Source organism: Salarias fasciatus, chromosome 7 (assembly GCF_902148845.1).
Source record: "Salarias fasciatus chromosome 7, fSalaFa1.1, whole genome shotgun sequence".
Classification (NCBI taxonomy): domain Eukaryota; kingdom Metazoa; phylum Chordata; class Actinopteri; order Blenniiformes; family Blenniidae; genus Salarias; species Salarias fasciatus.
The window spans coordinates 31769480-31789538 of NC_043751.1; the positions used below are offsets into that span (position 1 = coordinate 31769480).

Below are 20059 nucleotides of genomic sequence, written 5' to 3' on the forward strand. Positions count from 1 at the left end.
CCTGCAGCTCTAGACCTGAAACTCTGGACCTGGAGGTCTGGCTACAGCTCTACACCTGCAGCTCTACACCTGCAGCTCTACACCTGCAGCTCTGGACCTGCAGCTCTGGAACTGAAGCTCTGGACCTGTACAGACATGAAGGAGGTGAATGGCCAGCGGTCCGAAGAGGGTGAGGAAGAAAGAAAGTGACAACTCTCCCCCCCCCACCACACACACACACACACACACACACACACACACACACACACACACCCACCACCACCATCACCATGATCAACTGCTGCCCCTTCCCCCAGTTTGAACTGGAAGTAATGAGTTTGCATTCCTTTCTGTCTCAGACACAACCATAAACACACACACACACACACACACACACACACACACACACACACACACACACACACACACACGCAGACACACACACACGGATTGGCTGTTATCGTTGTTGAAAATAAGAAACAACTTGTTGAAGTCATTCAGGAAAACGCGGCGGTGTCACGGTGTGGAGGAATATTAGAGTCTGATCATTAAGTCAGCAGCTTTCAGTCCGACTGATCGACTGGACGGAGACAGGAGACGCAGAACGTTCTAGAAAAAACACCTCTTCATGGTACTGCTGGCTGTAGAATCAGGACAATGTCCATTATGACCACATCAGGAATACAGATGCTCTGTAATCTGGTGTCAGAGGAGGAAGATGCTCTGAACACAGTAGCAGACTCAGCGGTGGCTTTTCGTCACTGATCAATCAGACCAGAGTTTAAACCCGACCTGTGGAGGAACCGCCAGCCGCTGTTTTCTCCTCCTGTCCCCAGGAGACCAGCCCTTTAATTTGGCCTTGGAGACGTTCTGGTGCAGAACCGGGTTCCTCCCCCCCCCCCCCCGCCCCTGAGGAGGCGTGGCGGCCTGCTGGATCGGGTTACGTCAGCGTCCTGATAAAGTGATGCTGCGCTGCGTTAGTGCTGGATCTGATCCAGAGTCTGCAGTCCCCCGCTGGACGCTGGACGCCGCGGCGCTGGCATCCAGCGGCGGACTGCAGTGGGCTGAGGACAGCCGGCCGCCGGGACAGGATGAAACAGTGAGTCCTGTCTGCGTCCTCCTCCGTCCCCCTCCGTCTCCATTAGCTGATGAGGACGGCGAGCCGAGTCAGCACAAAGTCAAGATAGAAACCGAGTCGTAAATCTGCTGCAGAGCCGAACCGGCCTGGGCCCACCTCCGCCTCCAGCCCATCCTACTCTACTCTACTCTACTCTACTCTACTCTACTCTACTTTAATTAACTTTACTCTACTCTACTTTTCAGTATCCATGTGAATCTAATTCATTGTTCATAATAAAGTCGTGTCATCAGAAAACAGAATAATGAGTAATGATTAACTTCACTCCTGCTCTGATGTGAGGTTTATTGAACTCTTACATCACCGTACATAATGAATGAATGAATGAATGAATGAATGAATGAATGACCTTCAAACCTATGAGGAAATATTCAGAACCAGACAAAAATACTGTATTATTATTCTAATGTGTCTCTTTGCGGTCCTGCTGTGTCTCTTGGTGTCTCTTTGCGGTCCTGCTGTGTCTCTTGGTGTCTCTTTGCGGTCCTGCTGTGTCTCTTGGTGTCTCTTTGCGGTCCTGCCGTGTCTCTTGGTGTCTCTTTGTGGTCCTGCTGTGTCTCTTGGTGTCTCTTTGCGGTCCTGTGTCTCTTGGTGTCTCTTTGCGGTCCTGCTGTATCTCTTGGTGTCTCTTTGCGGTCCTGCTGTGTCTCTTGGTGTCTCTTTGCGGTCCTGCTGTGTCTCTTGGTGTCTCTTTGTGGTCCTGCTGTGTCTCTTGGTGTCTCTTTGTGGACCTGCTGTGTCTCTTGGTGTCTCTTTGTGGTCCTGTATCTCTTGGTGTCTCTTTGTGGTCCTGCTGTGTCTCTTGGTGTCTCTTTGCGGTCCTGCTGTGTCTTGGTGTCTCTTTGCGGTCCTGCTGTGTCTCTTGGTGTCTCTTTGCGGTCCTGCTGTGTCTCTTGGTGTCTCTTTGCGGTCCTGTGTCTCTTGGTGTCTCTTTGCGGTCCTGTGTCTCTTGGTGTCTCTTCGTGGTCTCGCTGCGGGTCCTCAGAGGGCGTTTTCTTTTTTCCCGGCGGTCCGTGAAGGCGTCGTAGGGTTTGTTGTGGTCCTCGCGGGGCTGTGTCCGGGCCAGCCAATCAGAGCGGAGCTGGGGGGGCTGCGTGATGCGTCACGTGACCGTCCTCCTCTTTAAGTTATCCGCACGTCCCGCACGCAGCGTTCATTCTGCCAGCGCGAGACTACAGCCGCTGTCTCCGAGTGTCTCCGAGTGTCTCCGACCGCCTCCGACCGCCAGCCGCTGTCCCCGCCTGTCCCCGCCTGTCCCCGCCCGCCTCCCGTCGCGCAGCCTCGCCTCTCCGGAGCGTCCTCAGCATCCCTCCGCCTCGCGCACCCCCGCCCCCCCGGAGGAGCGTCCCTGCTGTCCCTGCTGTCCCTGCTGTCCCTGCTGTCCCCGCTGTCCCCCCGGCCGCCTGCAGCATGAAGACCAAATTCATCAACGGGGTGTCCAACTCCCCGTCCATGTCCCTGGGGCTGCTGGTGACGGAGAACGCCCTGCAGGTGCAGCCCGCCGCCCGGGTGGAGGAGGAGGCGGAGGACGGGGGGGTCCGGGACCGGGACCAGGACCGGCCCGACCCGGACACCCGGCTCCAGGCCTTCCTGTGGTGCCGGGAGTTCCTGCACGGAGCCTGGAGACAGCTGTCCCCGGAGGACTTCCACATCTCCGTCATCAGGTAGGAACACCGTGTCCGGGCTGGAGGACGTCTGTCTGGAACTGTCTCCATCCGCCCGCTGTCCTCCCCTGTCCCTCCCCTGTCCTCCTCCTGTCCCCCTGTCCTCCTCCGGTCCCCCTCTCCTCCCCCTGTCCTCCTGTCCCTCCGTCCCCCTGTCCTCTTGTCCCCCTGTCCTCCGTCCCTCTGTCCCCCTGTCCTCCTGTCCCCCTGTCCCTCCCTCCCTCTGTCCTCCCCCTGTCTCCCTGTCCCCCCCTGTCCCTCTGTCCTCCCCCTGTCCTCCTGTCTCCCTGTCCTCCTGTCCCTCCGTCCCTCTGTCCCCCCGTCCTCCCCCTGTCCTCCTGTCCCTCCGTCCCTCTGTCCCCCTGTCCTCCTGTCCCTCCGTCCCTCTGTCCTCCTGTCCCCCTGTCCCCCTGTCCCCTGTCCCCCTGTCCCCTGTCCTCCCAGCAGGGAGACGTTCTGACCTGAGTGGTTTTTAGCTCTCAGTCATATTTTACACTGAATCGAGCAGAGCAGGACCGAAGACACAGGACGAGGGACATGAAGAGACACAGAATGTCCCTGAAGAGACGATAAAGAGACAAAATGACCTGAAAGACGTAAATGAGGACAAACAGATGATAAATGACGACAAGACGACAAAAAACGACCACAAATCACAACGACACAAAACCAGGAAAACGAGAGAAAAGAGAAGATTCAACTCAGGGACAGAGACAGACAGAGGGACAGAGACAGACAGAGGGACAGGGACAGAGACAGACAGAGGGACAGAGACAGACAGAGGGACAGAGACAGAGGGACAGAGACAGAGGGACAGAGACAGACAGAGGGACAGAGACAGAGGGACAGAGAAAGACAGGGGGACTTCTGGTCCTCCTCACTGTCTTCGTCTCCTCAGTCTTCTCTGCTTTGGTTTGATTGTCTGAAATTCATCCATTCATCCATCCAGTCACCACAGAGACATAAAATGACAACAAGGAGACAAAATGTCCAGAGACGGACGACGAACAGCAGAGACAAGACCGCAGGTCGTGATGGACCAGGGACACAGAGACACAGAGAGACACACAGAGACTCCAGAGGACGATGTGGACGCTGCTGGAGCCGGACGAGACGGAGGACAGCAGGACAGCAGCGAGACTTACTGTGAAGAGACGTGTGGTTCGTCCATGAAGTCCACTCTGTAACCTGTGTGTGTGTGTGTGTGTGTGTGTGTGTGTGTGTTTGTGTGTGTGTGTGTCCTCCAGGGGGGGTCTCAGTAACAGGCTGTTCCTCTGCAGCCTCCCTCCCTCCGTCCGTCCCGTGGGGGACGAGCCCAGGAGCGTCCTGCTGCGTCTCTACGGCGCCATCCTGCAGGTGGGGGCCGCCGCGCACAGCTCTGCTTTATTTACCCCGAATGCCCCCAGACACCCCCAGATACCCCCAGGTACCCCCCCACTCCAAACCACACTACCCAAAACACTCCAAACACCCCCAATACCCCCAGATACCCCCCTAACACCCCCCCACTCCAAACCACACCCCCACCCCATCCCAACCCCCCCATACCCCCCCATACCCCCAACCCCAACACTCCCAACCCCCCCCCCATACCCCCCCCCCCCCAAAAAAAAAAAATATCAATGATTAAGTAAACCACGGTACAGTCTGCGGTCCCCCCACTGTGCCCCCCCCCCCCCAGCTGGTAGACATGTTGCTGTCCAGATAAAAGACGTTTCCTGTTTATGGGGGGGGTTATTGTCTTTTATCTGTGGGGGGTGACGTGGACCGGCGGTCCAGAGTCCAGGATGCCGGCTCATCTTCAAACAGCTGATTAGACTCAGTCCAGGAACCGGCCTGTCCGTCCTCACAGAGTCCACATCAGTCCCCGGTCAACCCAGAACCTCACAGCACAAGGACCGGGACAGGGGACAGGCTGGGGGGGCAGGCTGGGGGGGGACAGGCTGCAGCTGGACGCCGTCCGTCTCATCCTGACTGTTTTCCAGCAGGACGGTCTGAGTTTGACCCTCATGAGACGAGAACCGGGTCCACTAATGGACGCCCGAGACTTTATGACCAGAGACGCTGAGAGAGCACAGCGTCGCCACGGCGACCGGCGGAACGTCCGATCGTTGGATCGGAGAGCCGAGACGTCCGAGTCGCTAATGATTAAACCGGCGGACGCGTCTCCGGGGGACGGAGGAACGAGAGGACGGAGGACGGAGGACGGACCAGGTGGCTGAGCCAACCAAGAGCAGACGAAAGAAAAAACAAAAATCCTGTTAATGTGTTTTATTGAAGGACGGCGAGGACGAGTCAGCGGCCGCTGTCACAGCCCCGCCCACTGGCCTCTGAGCCCGCCTGAGCCCGCCTGAACCCGCCTGAGCCCGCCTGAGCCCGCCTGAGCCCGCCTGAACCCACCTGAGCCCGCCTGAGCCCGCCTGAACCCGCCTGAGCCCGCCTGAACCCGCCTGAACCCGCCTGAACCTGCCTGAGCCCGCCTGAACCCACCTGAGCCCGCCTGAACCCGCCTGAGCCCCCTAACCCCCGGCTCCTCGTGGCATGGTAAAGGGCTCTCCAGACCCGGGTCACCGTGGTGATCTCCGCGATGATGTCGCCATAGCGTGGCTATGTTAGCACGCCGTTAGCACGCTAGCTGTCTCTGGGCACAGTGAGATTTCCTTCATGGAGACGACCCGGGTCCGGCAGGACGGCGAGACCAGAGAGCTCCTCCTGGTCCGGGGACGAGGACACTCGATCCGCTCCATCGCTCACCTCACTGTGCGCCGTCTGGTGATGATGTCATCAACGTGGGACACCATCAGCGTGGGAAAACGCAGCCTGCAGACGGTGGGACCAGGACCCGGGTCTGCAGGCGGTGGGACCAGGACCCGGGCCTGCAGGCGGTGGGACCGGGACCCGGGTCTGCAGGCGGTGGGATCAGGACCCGGGTCTGCAGGCAGTAGGACCAGGACCCGGGTCTGCAGGCGGTGGGATCAGGACCCGGGTCTGCAGGCAGTAGGACCAGGACCCGGGTCTGCAGGCTGTTGGCAGGTCGTCCCGATAGTTCCAGGGTGAAGGTGTCTCTGGCTCCGGCGTCTGGTCTGGTTAAACTGTCCTGGCTTCCCTCCCAGAGTCCCAGTGTCCACTGTGGAGTCCAGCCCCCCTCCTCTGACCCCCCCGACTCCTCCAGACCCCTCTGAACCGGAGCGCTGTAGTCCTCCGGGTCAATCAGCCAGTTGCTTCAGGTTTGCGTTGACGAGCCGCTCGGGGACGCTCCGGATGGCCACTGGAGGCGCTGTGTGGGGCGGGCGTTGAGGATGGGCGTGGCTCCGGGTCCAGACCCCCCCCCATGCTGGGCCCGTGCTGATGGACAGTGTCCTCTGCTCTCGTTGGTAGATGTCCTGCCGCAGAGGCCCGTCCCCACAGGCAGACAGGGACAGGCGCTGCCAAGTAAGTACCTGAGGACCAGTGAGACCTGGTGGTGTGTGTCCCCGCCTCGGACCCTCGCCGAGGTCGCCCGGGGTCACCCGGGGTCGCTGGGGTGTCGGGCAGCGGGAGGGGTTGAACTCTGCTCTGGTTAGCGCTGCACGGCCGAGTTGCGTAACGCCATCGATCCCTGACCCGCTGCGCTCCCATACTGCTGTTTGTCTGCTGCTCTCTGATCGGTAACCGTTACATCACCTCCCCTCACGTCACATGACATCACGTCACATGACATCACGTCACATGACATCACGTCACATGACATCACGTCACATGACATCACGTCTTCCTGCTCGCCCGGCACCGCCAGTCCTGGATCCAAGCCTGCAGACCCAGAGACGTCTGGAAACGGCACGTCAGCTCGGCGGGCGGTTCGATTCCTGCAGCCAGCACAGCAGCATGTTTTCCAACGCAAGTGCTGGTTAGCTAACGGCTGGGCTAGCTAGGTCGCTCCGTGCTGAATCATGCTACCGCAGGTTAGCTAACGGCTGGGCTAGCTAGGTCGCTCCATGCTGAATCATGCTAGCGCAGGTTAGCTAACGGCTGGGCTAGCTAGGTCGCTCCATGCTGAATCATGCTAGCGCAGGTTAGCTAACGGCTGGGCTAGCTAGCTGTCACAGCTGAGCAGCGTCTGCTTCCTCCGTGCTGAAAACGGCACTGATGTAAAAAGTGACAAAGCAACGGAAACGTCCAGTCTGTCCGGTGGAGAACGTCCAGCGTTCCCCTGTGATCCGTCCCAGCTCAGTTCATCTGAGAACGCGGCTCATGCCGTCTGCAGGCGCTGACCTACTAACCTGCTCCCTCTGCGCTGGGTCATGTGACTGTGACCTTTGACCCCGGCTGAGCTCATCCGCCACTTTGACTCGTCCAGGTTGTTCCCTGAAGACGCCGTCGTTCAGCCTCCGGGCCATCTGCTGCCTTTCTAATCCTCCTGAGCAGCTCTGTAGCTCTGCAGCTCTGCAGCTCTGTAGCTCTGTAGCTCTGTAGCTCTGTAGCTGTCTGTCGCTCTCTGTCGCTCTGCAGCTCTGTAGATTTAAGTGTTTGGTTTTTTTAGAGAGCAGTTGTCTAAAAGGTCTTTCGTTAAAAAAAGAAAAAAAAATGAAAAAGTAGAATCAACAACAATTGAATGAAGTGCTGATCGGTAGAACTGAAACCCTGACCTGGACCCCTGATCCTGGTCCATACTGCCCTGATCCTGATCCTGATCCTGATCCTGGTCCTGGTCCTGGTCCTGGTCCTGGTCCTGGTCCAGTGCTCATGCCAGCAGTGGTCTTATGGAGTCTCATGACTCCAGGCGGGACGTTTGAGATCAGACTGGGAACCAAACCGTGTTCTCCATTTATCTGTGGAACATTTCACTCGGTGGCTCTTTTTAAAACATGTCAGACCAGAAGCAGTTTGTTCCGTCTGGTTCTAGAAGAGACCCTGCTGCTGGTCCTGGTCCTGGAGGAGACCCTGCTGCTGGTCCTGGTCCTGGAGGAGACCCTGCTGCTGGTCCTGGTCCTGGAGGAGACCCTGCTGCTGGTCCTGGTCCTGGAGGAGACCCTGCTGCTGCTTACATAAGGCCTGATCTGCCAGGATCCACTGCAGCGTAATCACCTTGACACACATGCAGGCGGCAGATGGCCCGGGGCTGCAGCAGGGTGTTCCACTGCACCACACGCCCACTTCCCTGACCTACTTCTGCCCGGTGGCTCCAGCTGCTTCAACAGGGATTCAAACCGGGGTCCCTCATGTTCACGTTCTGATGCGACACGTTCAAAAACCCCCGGAGTGTCGGGAATCGAACCGGCCGCCGGTCACTGTGACGGTCTGCCCTCTGCACACGACCGTCCAGGCGTTCTGCACGCGCTCAGTAGATCTGCAGTGGAACCCGGAGCGCCCTCGGGTGAAGAGGCACGTTGTGGCGTGTCGGGTGGGGACCAGGGTTCGAATCCCGCCCCTGGCAGGAAGAGCGTCCCGCTGTGAGAACTCACTGGGACCGCTAGCTGCTGTGCAAGCTAGCACTAGCATATAGACGCTGAGTAGGCTAGCACTAGTGTTTAGCCGCTGAGTGAGCTAGCAGTAGCATAGACGCTGAGTAAGCTAGCGCTAGCATATAGCCGCTGAGCAAGCTAGCACTAGCATATAGCTGCGAGCATCCCCCACAGCATTCTCATTGGCTGTATATAAAGGTGGGCGGGGCTAACGTGGCGTCGTCTCCATACTGAACACTGTAAAGCAGATTGAATGTGATTGGTCCAGCGTGTCACATGACGCATCACCTGGACCAGAGGAGGAGCTGTGATTGGCTGATTGGATTGTTCTGTGTTCTCCAGTGCTCCAGCGTTAATGTTCTAATGCAGTGTTCTGCGTGTTCTAGTGGAGCAGCAGGAGAACTTCCTGGTTTTAAAAATGTGAAAATGAGAAACGATGAAGTTGAACCTTCAGTTCTGCTGACCGACCTTTGACCTGCTGAAGATCATCGTGTCACTGAGCTTCTGATTGATCCCGGAGCGGTGGATCACCTGGTTGATCCCGGACCAGTGGATCACTTGGTTGATCCCAGAGTGGTTGATCCCGGAGCGGTGGATCACCTGGTTGATCCCGGAGCGGTGGATCACCTGGTTGATCCCGGAGCGGTGGATCACCTGGTTGATCCCGGAGCGGTGGATCACCTGGTTGATCCCGGAGCGGTGGATCACCTGGTTGATCCCGGAGCGGTGGATCACCTGGTGGTCCACCAGCATGGCGGACGAGTCATTGGGCTGGAGCTCCGCCTCCAGGAGGCGTTCCGGGACTCGTTAGCGGTCGGACTCTGTTAGCTTTGTTGCTAACTGGTGGCCTCCGGCCCGTTTCTTCATCGCTCATCTTTCTCCTCCCAGCGTCACTCGTCACGCCGCCGCTCGCCGCTCGCCGCCGTCCCTGTTCTCCGTTCTGTGGCTCCAGAAGCTCCACAGCTGCAGCCAAGACTCCCTGATTTAATCCCACTCTGGTGGCGTAGACCTGGAGACTAACCCCCCCAGCTCCTGGCGCCCCCTGCTGGCTCTCTGGCGTTACAACCCTGGACGTGTCTGAATGAGCTGTTTTTGTTTCACGTGAACGGAGAGCAGAGAACAGAGGAGGATGGACGACTGTCAGTCTGACTGGAGGAGAAGAAGAAAGACGAGATAGAAAGATCAGTGGCTACGCAACCAGCTAACCTGAATTCAGGGAAGATGCTCTATAACCTGCTGTCAGAGGAGGAAGATGCTCTATAACCTGGATGTTAGCTCTTGCTAAAGGAAGCTATTTACACCAGAGCTGTTGGAAAGAGGCGCTAACTACCTGCTCAGCATGCTAATGCTAATCTTCTGTCAGTGTGGATGGAGGCTAACGCTAATGTTGCTATGAGGAGCGTGGCGACGGAACCGAGCTGCTCTGGAAAGGGCCAATGCTAATGCTAATGCTAGCCATTAGCCAGAGGCAGCTGCTCTGTTCCCCTCTGTCTTCAGTATGTGATTAATGCTAATGCCGGTCATTAGCCAGAGTTGCTAATGCTACATGACACTTGTCCTCATGTGTGTGTGTGTGTGTGTGTGTGTGTGTGTGTGTGTGTGTGTGCGCAGGGCGCTGAAGCCATGGTTCTGGAGAGCGTCATGTTTGCCATCCTGGCAGAGCGGGAGCTGGGACCGAAGCTCTACGGCATTTTCCCTCAGGGCCGCCTGGAGCAGTACGTGCCGGTGAGTCGCCGCGCCGCCGCGGCTGCCCTGCAGGGGGCAGCGGTGTTCACTCTTCTTCGTTGGTGCCCTCAGAGCCGGAAGCTGGAAACCGGCGAGCTGAGCGACCGCGGCATCTCGGCCGAGGTGGCCCAGAAGATGGCCCGCTTCCACGGCATGAGGATGCCCTTCAACAAGGAGCCGCGCTGGCTGTTCGGGACCATGGACAAGTGAGCGCCGGGCCGGACCCCCCAGACCCCCAGACCCTCAGACCCCCCCCACCCCTGGTCTCCACTGACCCTGAGCTCTATCTGGACTCGCTTCGAGGCCGTTGGTGTTTGTGTTGCTCGGTGTGTGACGGTGTAGTCTGGCAGCCTGAACCCTGCTCTGCGGTTCTAGAGAGAACCCTGCTCTGCGGTTCTGCTCTGCGGTTCTAGAGAGAACCCTGCTCTGCGGTTCTAGAGAGAACCCTGCTCTATGGTTCTAGAGAGAACCCTGCTCTGCGGTTCTAGAGAGAACCCTGCTCTGTGGTTCTAGAGAGAACCCTGCTCTGCGGTTCTAGAGAGAACCCTGCTCTGCGGTTCCTCAGTATCTTGTTCTTTCAGGACTGAAGGGTCTGACAGTTTCTCAGGATTTGAGGATTATGTAACATGTTTTTGAGAGAACAGGGTGAGGTAACAGTAACTGTCTCTCCCCTGCCCCCCTCCACCCCCCTAAACACCACCTGCATCTCTACACCCCCCCCCCCCCCCCCAACCCTCACCTCCACCCCCCTGCAGGTATCTGGACCAGGTCCTGAAGCTGACCTTCACCAGGGAGTCTCACCGTCGCCGCTTCAACCGTCTGCTGAGCCTCGACCTCCCCCAGGAGCTGGAGCTGCTCAAGTAGGGACACACACACACACACACACACACACACGCACACACGCAGCAGCAGGGTACTACACACACGTGACAGAGACTTGGAAAGCCTCCAGCTGTTATGTAACAGTGTGTAGGTCGGGTCTCATTCTGGGTTTTTTCCACTGAAAATCCTCAAACTGCTCTCACACGCTGTTTTCTGCTCTGCTCGCTTCCTGATCCCAGACTCTGGGTCTGAGACTCTGGGTCCGACACCCCGGTTCAGACACTCTAGGTCTCCGGTTCCGAGACTCTGGGTCCGACCTTCCGGGTCTCCAGTTCTGACCCTCCTCCAGCTGATTAAAGTTTCCCCTTCGTCTCAGAATCACCACCAGGAACAGGGTTAGCGTTAGCCTCACCACCAGGAACAGGGTTAGCGTTAGCCTCACCACCAGGAACAGGGTTAGCGTTAGCCTCACCATCGGGACTAGGTGGTTTCTGTCTCCATGGAAACGGGTCGAAGTGCAACTCCTCTAAACTCAGTGGTTCTCCTCTCTTTCCAGGGCTCTGCTGGACTCCACTCACTCTCCGGTGGTTTTCTGCCACAACGACTGTCAGGAAGGTAAACGTCAGGCGGCGGCTCAGCGTCCAGGTGTTGTTTTCTCTTCCTGTGGTTCTCACGTTGTTCCCTGCCGCTGCGTTCAGGGAACATCCTGCTGCTGAAGGGTCGACAGAACTCCGACAAGCAGAAGCTGATGCTGATCGACTTCGAGTACAGCAGCTACAACTACAGGTAGGCTACAGTCAGACACAGCTACAACTACAGGTAGGCTACAGTCAGACACAGCTACAACTACAGGTAGGATACAGTCTGACACAGTTACAACTACAGGTAGGCTACAGTCAGACACAGCTACAGCTACAGGTAGGCTACAGTCAGACACAGCTACAACTACAGGTAGGATACAGTCTGACACAGTTACAACTACAGGTAGGCTACAGTCAGACACAGCTACAGCTACAGGTAGGCTACAGTCAGACACAGCTACAGCTACAGGTAGGCTACAGTCAGACACAGTTACAGCTACAGGTAGGCTACAGTCAGACACAGTTACAGCTACAGGTAGGCTACAGTCAGACACAGCTACAACTACAGGTAGGCTACAGTCAGACACAGTTACAACTACAGGTAGGCTACAGTCAGACACAGTTACAACTACAGGTAGGCTACAGTCAGACACAGTTACAACTACAGGGCGGCTACAGTGACCTTGAGACCAGGGAGCTGGCCAACCAGCTCCGGTAACGCCAGAGAGGAGGAGAGTCCAGCCCCTCAGGGGGGGTCGGGTTCCAGAGTCCAGGTCCTCTGGGGGGGTCGGGTTCCAGAGTCCAGGTCCTCTGGGGGGGTCAGGTTCCAGAGTCCAGCCCCTCAGGGGGGGTCGGGTTCCAGAGTCCAGGTCCTCTGGGGGGGTCGGGTTCCAGAGTCCAGGTCCTCTGGGGGGGTCGGGTTCCAGAGTCCAGGTCCTCGGGGGGGGTCGGGTTCCAGAGTCCAGGCCCTCAGGGGGGGTCGGGTTCCAGAGTCCAGGCTGTGTAGAGGTGAACCGGACTACATCTGTCCGGTTCCTCTCGGCCTCCCTCAGAGGCTCAGGCTCGTCCCCCCAGCGAGGAGACAGTCCAGGTCCCTGGAGCCGGTCTCTGTGTCTGAGGATCGGGTCTTCGGGCCCCCTGCTGTCGGCTGACACCCGGTCCACATTGGACCTGGACCCTAAGGTTCCCTCGATGGGTGGTGGGTCCGCTGCAGGGTGAGGAGGCCCACATGGCCCCTTCACGCTGAGCCCGGCTGGACCCCCTAAGCAAAAACCCGACCCAGGTAGAGGAGGAAGATGCCTGGTGGGTCTCTGGGGTACTAGCCTTGCTCCCTGGTTCCTGGTGGTTCCTGGTGGTTCCTGGTGGTTCTAGCCTTGCTCTCTGTTCTCCAGGGGCTTCGACATCGGGAACCATTTCTGCGAGTGGATCTACGACTACAACTGTGACCACTTCCCCTTCTTCAAGGTCGACGCCCACAACTACCCCTCCAAGGCCCAGCAGGTAGGGGGGGTGGGGGGCGGGGTCCGGTCCACTCCCGACAGGCTCCCTGATGACCTCTGACCTCTGCTGTGCCTCAGCTCCACTTCCTGGAGAGCTACCTGCGAGAGGCCGAGCCGGGCTGGGACGGCCTGGGGGACGAGGAGCGGGACAGGAGGAAGGAGGACCTGATCCTGGAGGTCAACAGGTCAGGGCCGCCGGGGGGGAGGGGCCAGGGGAGGAGGAGGGGCCAGGGAGGCTGGGGGAGGGGGAGGGGCCGGGGGAGGGGGAGGGGCCAGGGAGGCTGGGGGAGGGGCCAGGGGAGGGGGAGGGGCCAGGGAGGCTGGGGGAGGGGGAGGGGCCAGGGAGGCTGGGGGAGGGGGAGGGGCCAGAGGAGGAGGAGGGGCCAGGGAGGCTGGGGGAGGGGCCAGGGAGGCTGGGGGAGGGGGAGGGGCCAGAGGAGGAGGAGGGGCCAGGGAGGCTGGGGGAGGGGCCAGGGGAGGGGGAGGAGCCAGGGAGGCTGGGGGAGGGGGAGGGGCCAGAGGAGGAGGAGGGGCCAGGTAGGCTGGGGGAGGGGGAGTGGCCAGGGAGGCTGGGGGAGGGGCAGGAAGACGGCGTCCTTCACGTCCCTCATGTCGTCCTCAGGTTCGCTCTGGCGTCTCACTTCTTCTGGGGACTCTGGTCTCTGATCCAGGCTCAGCTGTCCACCATCAAGTTCGGATACCTGGTGAGGAGCTTCATCCTCCTCCTCCTCCTCCTCATCTTCCCTCGTCTTCCTCCTCCTCCTCCTCCTCCTCCTCCTCCTCCTCCTCCTCCTCCTCATCTTCATCTTCCCTCCTCTTCCTCTTCCTGTTTCAGCCTCAACAGGAGGAGCTTCTCATCATTTCTTCTACTTCTTGACTTGTGTGTGTGTGTGTGTGTGTGTGTGTGTGTGTGTGTGTGTGTGTGTGTGTGTGTAGGAGTACGCTCAGGCCCGCTTCGACGCCTACTTCCAGCAGAAGAAGACGTGGGCCGTCTAGACGAGCCGCACGGCGAGAAGAAGTTCCTTTAGAGACGAGTCGGGTGGAGGCGGGGGGTGGAGGAGGCCACGCCCTCCGTCCCCCCTCCGCCCGTCCCCCCCCGCCGGCGGAGCTTCGCCACAGCGAACCTGGAAGCCTCCATCACGGCGCCTCCGCCATGCTAACGTTCCCGCGCCATGCTAACCTCCATCGCTGCTCCAGGTTCGCTCCACCTGCCGAGGGTGGAGCCTTCAGACCCCTCCCCCACCGGAACCCTCCGGGAGGGCGGGGTGAGCCGTTAGCATTAGCATTAGCGGGAAGATGGCGGCCGTCTGGTCGCTGAAGCTCTGCGGATTTAAAGAGTCGCGTTCGGGGAAAACATCCTCCTGCCCGGTTCTGGTCCTGGTCCTGGTCCTGGTTCCGGTTCTGGTTCCGGTTCTGGTTCTGGTTATGACTGGAGTCCAGTGTCCCTTCAAGAACCGCTCCACTCCTCCTCCGTCACGCTCGGACTTTTATTGTGAAAGGCTGCGGTCTGCGGCGGTCCCGGTTCTAGACCCCGGTCCCGGTCCCGGTCCCGGTTCCGGGTGTTCCTGTTGATCTCGGCCAGTTGAAACTCTCGTCTGTCCTTTTTACAGCCGCGGCTGATTGTTGTTTTTTCATCTTCATGTTTTTCTAAAAAGCTTTAATTCAGTTTTAATCCGTTCTTCTGTGTTTTATCTCTGTTTGGAAACATTCCACCTTTAGAGCTTCTGTTGAAGGATCGATAATCTATAAACCAACTCACGTGCACCCTCCCAACGTGCACGCTCTTAACATGCACGGTGACGTCATTGTACCGTCAGAATGTGAAACTTCTCTGTTGATGTGAAACGCTGTAGTTAGTTCAATCTCACTGCTGTCATGTAATCTAATGCTGACACACACACACACACACACACACACACACACCGCTGTATTCACTGCTTCGCTCAAATAAAGCTTCTGAAACGGAGGAAATGTTTCTGCCGTTTATTCGTCTGATCGATGTTTCAACAGCAAACAGAACTTTTTAAAGGAGGCAAAACGGATGAAACTGCGAAAATTTCACAACTATCAAAAAAAAAAAAAATAAAATAAAATAATATTAATAATGAGGAGGGATCGAATCCCCGTGGCTCCAGAGCACATCGGCAGCTCTGGACCTGGAGCTGCTGGGTCGTTGTTCCTGAACCGGATCAGTAAAGCTGGACTGAAGGACAGGAGCTGTGGGTGGAGCGCCCCCTGCTGGTGGAAACTCATCATACATGTTCTTTTTCTTCACACTGAAGCTTTACTGACACCGCCCGCGTGAAGCTTTATAAATGTAATGTTTTATTTATTATGATTTATTTATTTTTAATTAATATTAATTTGTATATTGAATGTTAATGTGACCGTTTAAAAATGGTCACATTAATTAATTCACCTTAAAATCCCTTATAAATGTCATAAGGGAGAAAAAAAGCTAAAATCCTCTGATATGATCTGATCTGGTATCATCTGTATCTCATGATTATTGTTATAATTTCCTTTTAGTTCACTTTATTGATCTTCTCTTATTTTATGTTTCCCCTCAGTGTTGCCTGTAGGTCCATCCTTCCAGTGGGGGGCGCTCGATGTCCGCTCGTCACTTAAATCGACTTAATAAAACCAATCGAAGAGCTTTAAGTGTTCAGAAACAAGCCCTCGCTGTGTTACAGATGAAATCATCTCTATTCAGACGAGATTTTTCTAATCGAGATGAAAAGAAACTTCAGATTTCCCGCAGTGGGGTTAAGCTCCGCCCGGCTGCGCGACGCCGCCAAACAAACCGCGGAGCCGGACGTCGCACGCTGGTGACGCCATCGACTGGCGCATACAACAACAACAAGGCGCAGCTGTCCGGAGCTAGCAGGCTGACCGGCCTTTCCGCGTCGTTTCTGCCCCCCTCTCTGCTGCCTGTGGGGACTTTCTGGCTCCGGATGAACCGGGGCGGACCTCGGACCCTCCGGAGCCGCGCTGGAAGCGGATTAAACCCCGGGATGTTCGGTCTGATGCCGGTCAGCGCCGCGGCGCGCTGAACCGGACTCAGCTCCTCCAGGGAAGGTAAACAGTCTCTCTGGCTTTCAGCGATGCTAAAACTCTCGTGACCCGCAAGACCGGAGGACAGCAGGACCGGAGGACCGGAGGACAGCAGGACCGGAGGACAGCAGGACCGGAGGACAGCAGGACCGGAGGACCGCAGGACCGGAGGACCGGAGGACAGCAGGACCGGAGGACAGCAGGACCGGAGGACAGCAGGATAGCAGGACCGGAGGACAGCAGGACCGGAGGACCGGAGGACAGCAGGACCGGAGGACAGCAGGACCGGAGGACCGGAAGACCGTAGGACAGCAGGACCGGAGGACAGCAGGACCGGAGGACAGCAGGACCGGAGGACAGCAGGACCGGAGGACCGGAGGACAGCAGGACCGGAGGACAGCAGGACCGGAGGACGGATCAGAGGTCTGGAGCCTGGTCTGGTCCAGGTTTCAGCCTCTGCCCCTCAGAGGAGCTCCGGACCGCGGATCGTCCAGACCGGGGTTAGATCTGGTCCAGCTGATGTCTGTGTCTCAGGGGAAGCTTGGGACGGAGACAGAACCTGGACCGGAGACGTCTCCATGTCTCTGCAGGTTGAAGCTCAAGCTGTTTGTTTTTTCACGTTTTGAGGGTTTTTGGCTCAAAGGAACTTCGTCCAGATTGTTTGATTCTGAAGCTGCTGCTTCCTGAAAGACCAGGTCCATCAGAGGGACAGCCCCAGAGAGCAGGACAGACCGGGACACAAGAGGACAGATGAGGACAGCTTTAGGACCACGCCACCCCAGAGGAAGGTCCTGCTGTCTTCCTGCTGAGGCTGTAGAGTGAAGGACGAGTGTCTCCGTGTCTCGGCTGTGCAGTCCTCCGTCTGTCCCGTCCCTCTTCATCCTGCTGTCTGTCTTCCTGTTTCAGTCCTCTGACGGCTCGGCGGGTTGATGGCGAAGCCGGACCACGAGACGCCCCGGCGGAGACGGTGAGCGGTGTCCTCGTCCCCCGGCGGAGACGGTGAGCGGTGTCCTCGTCCCCCGGCGGAGACGCTGAGCGGTGTCCTCGTCCCCCGGCGGAGACGCTGAGCGGTGTCCTCGTCCCCCGGCGGAGACGCTGAGCGGTGTCCTCGTCCCCCGGCCGCCGCCATGCCGGCGCCGCCGCCGGAGGACATCTTCCCGTTCGAGCGCCTTCCGGCGGAGTGCCGGCTGCACGTCCTGTCCTTCCTGGACGAGGAGGACAAGTGCCGCTGCGCCCTGGTGTGCCTGTCCTGGAGCCGCCTGGTTCGATCCCGCCGGCTGTGGCGCGAGGCGGACTACCGGCGCCGGCCCGGCCCGCCGGCCCGCCGGGGCCTGCTGGTGTCCGGGGGGGAGTTCCGGCGCTGGAGGACCTGGGTCCGGCGCTACACCCGGCACCTGGTCTGGCGCCGGGCCGGCCTGCGCCGCCTCCGGGCCAGCTTCGACCTGGCGGACCGGCGCCACGGCTGGGCCGCGCTGCTGGGACGCCTGCTGGACTCCGTCCACTGCCGGGACCTCCGGGTCCTGGACCTGGACTGGACCTTCACCCTGCTGGAGCCGCTGGACCTGCTGGAGGACGGGGACGGAGATGAGGACGGAGATGAGGACGGAGATGAGGACGGAGATGAGGACGAGGACGGGTCCCCGTCTGGAGCCGGGTCCAGCTCGCACCAGGACAGAATCACCAAGGTGGACCAGGTCAGAACCGCTCAGACCCAGACCTCATGAAGGACTGGTTCTGTCTCTGGTTCTGGTTCTGGTTCTGACTCTGCCCCCCCTCCCCCCAGGTGTCCAGCTTCCAGGCCCTGCTGTCCCGGCTGACCCGGACCTGTCCCCGGATCTCTCAGGTGGTCCTGCCGTTCGACTGGTCGGTCCGGTCCGTGTCCCTGCTGACCCGGTTCCAGCGGCTGCGGGTTCTGGAGCTGCGGTCGTTCTGGGTGTTCCGGGGCGTGGCGCCGGCGGCGCTGCAGACGCTGGCGGCGGCGCTGCCGGACCTGCGGTCCCTGACGCTGCAGGTCCTGGTCCCGCTGGGGAGCCTGGGCGTGACCTACAGCCTGGAGTCCCGGTCCCTGGAGTTCCTGGACGTGTCCCCCAGCCGGGGCCTGGTCTGGTCCCGGTTCCGGCTGCCCGCCCTGCTGGAGCTCCGGGCCAGGAGGGCGGTCCGCGGCGTCACGCTGGACCGCCGCGCCCGGCTGCGCATCCAGAGCCGCTGGCCCTGCCTGGACCGGGTCCTGCGGGACGGCGCCCCCCGTCTGCAGGTCCTCAACGGCGAGCGGCTGTCCCCCACCTGGGGGGACCGGGGGGACCAGGGGGACGGCCGGCTCGGCGCCGTCCTGGACCAGTGCTGCTACTGCCCGGACCACCTGGACAGCTGGCTCTGGTAGGACCGGGTCCGAGACCAGGTCCAGGATCGGGACCGGGACCCTCGGCTCTGTCAGACTCAGCAGGAAGCCCACGTTGCCGTAGGAACCGGGTTTCAGGCCCAGGACGGACTCGGTTCTCCTGCAGGAAGCTGCTGTTGCCGTGGAAACGGGGGTCGTTCTCCGAGCTTCTGTTTCCGGTTTGACTTCTTTCCTCCCGGTTCCGACCGAAGCGACTCGTCGGAGAACTCGGCAGTGGAACGTGTTGAGTTTGAGAACGTCGGTTCTAACGGACAGAACTGTGTCTGAAGAGGAACGTGCGTCGTTTCATAGTTTAGTCTTTAGAACCGGTCGGTTCTTCTGGAAAAGTTTTTAATTCTCTAAATATTAAAACTTGACGAAGAACGTTGAGTCTCAGTGTTTGATTCTGCTGAACGATCAGCCTGTTCCTGGAGAACCAGGAGAACCTGGAGAACCGGGAGAACGATCAGCCTGTTCCTGGAGAACCTGGAGATTCAGGCACTTTATACGTTTCAGACCTTTGAAGTTTTTTGTTCGGAACATTCTGGTTGTTTGTGAAATGTTCTAAGTTTTCACGTTCCGGTGAATCATCTGCGAGCGTTGTCTCCTGGACCAGAATCCCTCGGAGGGAAGTTCTGCGGTGAGGTTCTCTCTGAGCTGCAGCAGTGACGCCTGTTCGGTTCCTCCGGACTGTTCTATGCAGATGACTGTTGAGTTTCAGTTGAGTTCCGGAGGACCTCCAGAGGTCAGAATGTTTCCGTGTCCTTGGGGTCAGAGGTCACCGATCGGGTTGTGAGTTCGACTCCATTCCTCCGTTAGCGTGTTTGAGTTAAAGGGGCTGTATCCTGCTGTTTTAGCTCGTCCAAACCCTAGAAATGGCATTAACGTGGTCATAGTTTATTTTTGGCGCAAAGGAAAAGTCATTTTGTGTGAAATAAAAGATTTTCTGGGGCTAATTCTGAAACCCGGAAGAGAAAACGCTCCGTTTCACTGAATCCCGCCTCTCCCCCTGTGGACTTTGACTGACAGCTATTCAACCAATCAGAGCTTCAAAACAAATACGCTGGTTAGCTTTAGCTCTTTAGCTCGAGCTTCTCTACACGCAAAAACGTCTTTTCCTGTTAGAAACTTACCAAGCGCAGACCCTCCAGACCCTTCAGACCCTTCAGACCCTTCAGACCCTTCAGACCCTTCAGACCCTTCAGACCCTCCAGAACCTCCAGAACCTCCAGACCCTCCAGAACCTCCAGGGGGGGGGGGGGGGGGGGGCTCAGGGCTCAGGGGAGCCATCTTCTCCGTGTGACGTCAACGTGGGAAACAGAGCGTTTTCACGGTGGGAGGGGCTGCCTCTCTGAGCAGCACAACAAGGAGGAAAGCTCAAACATGCAGGCACAGGAAAAAAACGCTTTGGGGTGTTTTTGGTGAGAACATGACTATATAACAAGGTTAAAACATACAAAAAGTGAATTTTGCGTGATACAGCCCCGTTAAAGCTTTTCCTTTAATCTGAAAGTCGGACTTCCTGAGGAACCGAACGGTGACGCCTCGTCTCCTGAGACGGTCCTCGGAGTGGACAGATGGTCGCCGCGACTGAAGACCTGACGAACCAAACTGAAGGTGAGGACGCCGCGGGGCTCAGACAGGAAGTGACGTGAGAGTCAGACCCCTGCTGGGTTCTCTCCAGTTCTCTGCTTGTTTGAGCTCAGAAGAATTACTGAACCACCGGAGAGTCCCGCAGGTCCCGAAACCCCAACGAGACAGGAAGCCACCCCGACGGGA

At 58.3% G+C, this 20059-nt stretch overlaps 2 protein-coding genes across 6 annotated transcripts; both read left to right on the forward strand.

Annotated features, from left to right (window-relative positions):
• Positions 1-2288: 2288 nt before the first annotated feature.
• Positions 2289-13848, forward strand: chka (choline kinase alpha). Of its 2 annotated transcripts, XM_030096252.1 has the most exons (12): positions 2289-2781; positions 4029-4137; positions 6160-6213; positions 9834-9947; positions 10020-10153; positions 10703-10807; positions 11326-11384; positions 11468-11555; positions 12742-12850; positions 12928-13034; positions 13472-13553; positions 13786-13848. In XM_030096252.1, the coding sequence occupies exons 1-12, from the start codon at positions 2528-2530 to the stop codon at positions 13843-13845; spliced, it is 1275 nt and encodes a 424-aa protein (XP_029952112.1). In that variant the 5' UTR covers positions 2289-2527; the 3' UTR covers positions 13846-13848. The 2 variants fall into 2 exon arrangements, with proteins under 2 accessions (XP_029952112.1, XP_029952113.1); XM_030096253.1 differs by lacking the exon at positions 6160-6213.
• A 1815-nt stretch (positions 13849-15663) lies between these two features.
• On the forward strand, positions 15664-19137 carry LOC115391858 (uncharacterized). Of its 4 annotated transcripts, none has more exons than XM_030096268.1 (4): positions 16207-16493; positions 16594-16691; positions 16810-17597; positions 17687-19137. In XM_030096268.1, exons 3-4 carry the CDS (start codon positions 17031-17033, stop codon positions 18281-18283), a joined length of 1164 nt encoding a protein of 387 aa, XP_029952128.1. In that variant the 5' UTR covers positions 16207-16493; positions 16594-16691; positions 16810-17030; the 3' UTR covers positions 18284-19137. The 4 variants fall into 4 exon arrangements, with proteins under 4 accessions (XP_029952126.1, XP_029952128.1, XP_029952129.1 ...); XM_030096269.1 differs by having other exon boundaries at positions 16599-16691; XM_030096266.1 differs by lacking the exons at positions 16207-16493; positions 16594-16691 and adding an exon at positions 15664-15927.
• Positions 19138-20059: the final 922 nt, after the last annotated feature.

What these genes read in the sequence shown, in the direction of transcription:
- chka (XM_030096252.1), top strand. Translation starts at nt 2,528, where the DNA reads ATGAAGACCAAATTCATCAACGGGGTGTCCAACTCCCCGTCCATGTCC. An exon ending in CTGATCCTGGAGGTCAACAG is followed by an intron (nt 13,035 to 13,471) that starts GTCAGGGCCGCC and finishes TGTCGTCCTCAG; the next exon opens with GTTCGCTCTGGCGTCTCACT. An exon ending in CCATCAAGTTCGGATACCTG is followed by an intron (nt 13,554 to 13,785) that starts GTGAGGAGCTTC and finishes GTGTGTGTGTAG; the next exon opens with GAGTACGCTCAGGCCCGCTT.
- LOC115391858 (XM_030096266.1), top strand. Translation starts at nt 17,031, where the DNA reads ATGCCGGCGCCGCCGCCGGAGGACATCTTCCCGTTCGAGCGCCTTCCG. An exon ending in GAATCACCAAGGTGGACCAG is followed by an intron (nt 17,598 to 17,686) that starts GTCAGAACCGCT and finishes CCCTCCCCCCAG; the next exon opens with GTGTCCAGCTTCCAGGCCCT.